This window comes from Limulus polyphemus, unplaced genomic scaffold (assembly GCF_000517525.1).
Source record: "Limulus polyphemus unplaced genomic scaffold, Limulus_polyphemus-2.1.2 Scaffold1846, whole genome shotgun sequence".
NCBI classification, from domain to species: domain Eukaryota; kingdom Metazoa; phylum Arthropoda; class Merostomata; order Xiphosura; family Limulidae; genus Limulus; species Limulus polyphemus.
Genome location: NW_013667456.1, coordinates 119,500 through 124,625, shown reverse-complemented (window position 1 = coordinate 124,625; position 5,126 = coordinate 119,500). Strand labels below are relative to the sequence as shown.

The 5,126-nt window shown below is 32.9% G+C and overlaps 1 protein-coding gene across 4 annotated transcripts in view; it reads left to right on the top strand.

Annotated features, from left to right (window-relative positions):
* The window catches only part of LOC106465131 (epithelial splicing regulatory protein 2-like), a 68,583-nt gene that overhangs the window by 33,172 nt on the left and 30,285 nt on the right, over positions 1-5,126 (top strand). For all 4 annotated transcript variants that reach the window (XM_022392964.1, XM_022392962.1, XM_013925329.2 and 1 more), the window contains exons 5-6: positions 1,932-1,986; positions 4,944-5,054. In XM_022392964.1, the coding sequence (XP_022248672.1) occupies positions 1,932-1,986; positions 4,944-5,054 (166 nt within the window). The remainder of the gene's footprint in view (positions 1-1,931; positions 1,987-4,943; positions 5,055-5,126) is intronic.

Sequence of the window (5,126 nt, the reverse complement as noted above, 5' to 3'; positions counted from 1 at the left end):
ACATAGATAACGTGTGATTTCATCCATTTTTTTCTCTGTATGTTACATAGATAACGTGTGATTTCATCCATTTTTTTCTTCTGTATGTTACATAGATAACGAGTGATGTCATCCATTTTTTTCTCTGTATGTTACATAGATAACGAGTGATGTCATCCATTTTTTTCTCTGTATGTTACATAGATAACGAGTGATGTCATCCATTTTTTTCTCTGTATGTTACATAGATAACGAGTGATTTCATCCATTTTTTTCTCTGTATGTTACATAGATAACGAGTGATTTCATCCATTTTTTCTCTATGTTACATAGATAACGAGTGATGTCATCCATTTTGTTGTCTGTATGTTACATAGATAACGAGTGATGTCATCCATTTTGTTGTCTGTATTTTACATTGAGTGTTGTAACATTCATTATAAAGAGTTACAAATGATTGATACAAGGTTCTTCCCCACGACGTAACATCGTGTTCATAGGGGATCCACTCATCAGAGCATCCTGGAGTTTGTAAAAAAATAAATAAAAATAAGATTAATGAATTTCTCAGTTCGAGTATAGTGGCTGTTGCTCTATGTACAAGTTGAAAGTGTTTAAGCATCGCTATCTAGCATAACTATAGTCTGTATGGCGTAAAACAGGTGAATCTTTCATCATTTAGGTAATCTTGAGCGATAAAACCGGCCGGCTTGGCCTAGTAGTTAGCGTGTTGGGCTTCGTAACATTAGGTCCAAAGTTTGAGAGGTGGTGCTGCTGAGCACGCTTGTCACTTTCAGCTGTGGGCTTGTTATAAAAGTGTCTGTCAATCCTGTTATTCGTGCGTTGCTAACTTGCTGCTTTCCCTTTAGTCAGTAGTTTAAAAATGAAGCCTTGTCTGAGCCCTAGTGATCCCAATACTTAACTTAAAATATCTTTGGTTGAAAAATTATACTAGTCCGTTCTGAAATGATATACTTATCGTTAACAGCATAGAACACCTGAAACAAAAATTCAATTTACACTTTAGATGTATAAATAGTGCAACGACGAAAATTATTTTGTTTAAAATTTTAGTAAAGCAACTTATGTTAATATGCGTGTTTTTCTTATAGCAAAGCTACATCGGGCTGTGTTCATCGAGAGGTATGGAACCTCTGAATTTAGCGTTGTAACTCCGTAGACTGACCGCTGTCCCACCGGGGGACATTTGTGTTAATAACAAAGTGTGGTCGTTGGATGTATAATATCTAGAGTGTTTTGATTAGACACTGTTTATCGGAAGTAAGGTCAGGTGGTTATGTCAAGTATTTTTCTGTATATATTCTCACGGAAATCGATGCATGTTTCATCAAAAATTCCGAATACCTTCTTACCATTACTACACTGTTTGTCTTCTTACGTACGGTTTTCGATATGATCGGGATACAACCAATATAGGGTAAACATATAAAATGAATATAGCAAATCTTTTTGAACTTCTGTTTTGTTGGGTTTTTCTTTTCTTTTTTTTTATAAATTTAGTGCAAACGCTCGGATTGTGAAGCAAAAACTCCCATCTAAAACTTAAAAGTTAACTGTGCTTTAAGGTAATTTAGTGAAAGATTAAAATACCTTGATGAAATTCTTGACAATATGGTATTATATACACTTCTACGATGTTGTCATTATTTTAAATAATGATAACCCGTCTTAAGTTGAAAAAAAAAATGAAGTAGAACTGTATTGTCAAAATTCAGAATATTCTTCGGATAATATAATTATTTTCTTCGTAGTTTGTGACTTCGCATATTTTATTGTCAAACGAATATATGTTTATCGGAAGTAACGTAATGTAGAGTAATGTCGTTAATTCCTTTCCGAGACCATCACTACGATACATAAATCATTTTATGTTGAAAAACCATGCTTACAGAAAAAAATATATAGCACTCTTTAATAATTTGTATTTCCAGGTTATAAATTTGAAAATCCGGATACAATTAATGAAAGATTGGAAGCAGGCATATGGTGAGTAAAAACACTTCATTAAAGCTAAGCGTGTGTGTGTGTGTGGATAAAAATAATTGGTTGGTTGGTTGATATACTGTTATGCTAAAAGCTACACAATGAGCTATCTGTGCTTTTCCCACCACGGGTATCGAAACCAGATTTTTAGTGTTGTAAGCACACAGACCTGCCACTGGGGGCAGAATAGAAAGAAATATACAGAAATAGGAAATTATTAAACTAAAAATTACACTGCTGGCCGAAATTATAAGATAGATTGAAAGTAATCAAATGATATGTTTAGGTTAATTATTTCACAATTTCCAATTCTTAATTTACATTAAAGGTAAACGTTTTGGTGAATTTTGTGTACAAAGATACTTAGTCTTACGAGGAGAAAACAAAGCAATGCAAACGTAGTTGTGGTAGAAAACCAAAAATAACACATGTGATGACGTGCTATTACAAGTGAAAAAAAAACATGCAAGTTGTCATTGTATGGGGACAATAGGGTTGTTACAAAGCTTTTAGTTTCAGGTACTCGTTTAGATTTTGAAAACTTTACAAGTCGCCCGAGTACATGAGTTGCTTTATTAAGTAAATAGTAATTTTGTATAGGGCACGACTGTTTCAATATTTCGTGTTAGGAAGTCAATACTGAGAGAAAAGCACGTGCTAAATTACCAGTAACGTTTTCTTTGACTTCAACGACTACAGGTGGTAAAGTTAGCACACTGTCCCGTGAATATGGAAATTTTCTTAACGAAGAAAAAAAAAAATCTAAAACTGGGCGGGATTCGAACCCGAAATTTTGCTTCTTGTCACGCTTTAACACTTCAAGCTGCAGAGTGTTGTATCATATAACGGTTTTGGATGAATTCCCACACACATAAATAAGAAATAATTTACATAATGTTACATATTAAAATTATGTTTTTAGCTAAAATCCATGAAATTTGTTTGGGCAAATATATTACTCTTTTAACGCCATAAATTGTTTTACACGTACTGATCTGCAGTGGTTTAACTTCAGCGTGGAATTTTAGGTTTAAATATTGGTGACCTAGCTGTTAAAAGTATAAAAGATGGATAAACTTATAATAATTCTTTATATACACATATTTGTTTACCAAAACTTTTTGCAATATGAAATACCAGTTTAAAGCCAAGCACAGCCCGGTTGAGCCAGACTACGTATTGGGGGTTCCGTGGTTCGCGTTACGCTTTTGTAGGGTCTTAGGTGTTATAAGAGTGACGATCAATTCCACTTTTCGATTAGCGTATCCCAGGAGTTGGCGGTGGGTGGTGTTAAATAGCTGCCTTTTTTAAGTCTATTTCTTCAAAATTAGGGACGACTAGCGCAGGTAACCCTCGAGTAGCTTTGTACAAAATTCAAGAACAGTAACAACAATACTGGTCAGTAAGTACCAGTAACAACAGTATTGGTCAGTAAGTACCAGTTAGTTAACCTAATTCTTAATATAATAAAATCTGTGCTTGCCAAATAAACAGAAACATTATTGTATTACACACGCATTGTCTTTTGTGTAATGATAGTTAATATCCTCTCAGAATGTTTTTAAGGCTTTTAGTTTCCAGAACTGGTTTTTAAACAAGATAATGAAGTAAAATGTCAAATGTATTATAGTAATAAACCAACAAATTACTATTTCAAGAATTCTATATGTGTAGATCTAGATGTCGCCGTGAAATACACTAGAAAATCTTCCTTTTATGTGTATATTAAGACACACACGGTAGTCTTTAATTATTGCTAAAAGTATAAGAATGTTTACCATTAAGGGGACCGTTCTTGAAATTCTTGTAATCAAATGCCTAAGAAAGAGTTAATGAGTCTATTTGACAAAGTACTATCATTTCTTGGTTTAAAAGGCTTTTAAATCTTCGTATTTGGTATGGGCCAACTTTACTTCAATAAGCTCAACCGGCCTTCTTTCTCGTCAGGACGTTTATCTGAACGTTCACCTGCTCATTTTTTAAAATTTTTTTGCGCATGTGCAGGTTCTTGTCCTCCGTCAAGGTCAGGATTGTGCAAAAGTAAATTTACAGACTCGGTTGAACCTGTTGTAATAATAAGAATGATTTTTTTTAACTGTTCAAGAGTAAACCAAACTATTAGTCTCGTCTATTCCGTTTTATTATTTTCTCACGAACATACGACATGGTGTATTAGACCCAGCAGGGCACGGTTAACAGTCATAAGTGAATTCACTCCTCCCTATTTAGAATTTAATATGTATTTAAAAAACACAATCAAACAATATTTAATAACTCATCAGGTTCGTCTCGTAATATTTTGTATAATAATTCAATTTATTAAGATATTATACTATGTTGGTAAAAACACGCATGGATTAATTAACTGTTATGATTATAATCATGAAGCTAATGGCTTTGTATCGTTTATCCTAATTGTTTTATACTAAGCAAATACGGTGACAAAATAACAAGTATAATGCGCAAAGCACTATCTTTGATTTATTGTTGGATGTATAGGCCATAGAATTCCGAAATTAAATGGCAATCAAGTATCTATTAAACGTCTTAAGTTTAGAATTCATCGCGTGAGAAGGACATAACTTTAATTATTTTTAGATTACATTGTGCCACGTTCCTGAAATGTACAATGATTATTTAATCATATTTTTATTAATAAATTATAAAATAAAAAAAAAAACGCATTTGAAAACCCAGTTGTGACATTTTCACTTTAGGTTACAAAATGGCATAAACTTTTAAAGGAAAGAATGCATTTCTCTAACAAATCAATCGAGGGTCATGAAATTCGGTTTCTTCTCTTTTATAAATCCAAACAGTCAAAATAGTTATAATAACATGATACGTGCGTACATGTATTGTATTTTACGTTTCGTGTTTCTTTCCCAGAGTATTCTAAAGAATATCCTTTACCTTTTTTTCGTCCCGTTGAATAAATTCCTTCCTTAATGTCTTTACAGCAGCAAGAATGAAGTAGTCGATAGCAATACAGTAGTAAGAGCACGCGGGTTGCCGTGGCAGTCGTCTGATCAGGACATAGCTCGATTTTTTAGAGGCTTGAACATAGTCAAGTAAGTGATAAAACTTAATGTCTAGAAACAAGTAGATAATATATATATATATATATATATATATATATATAT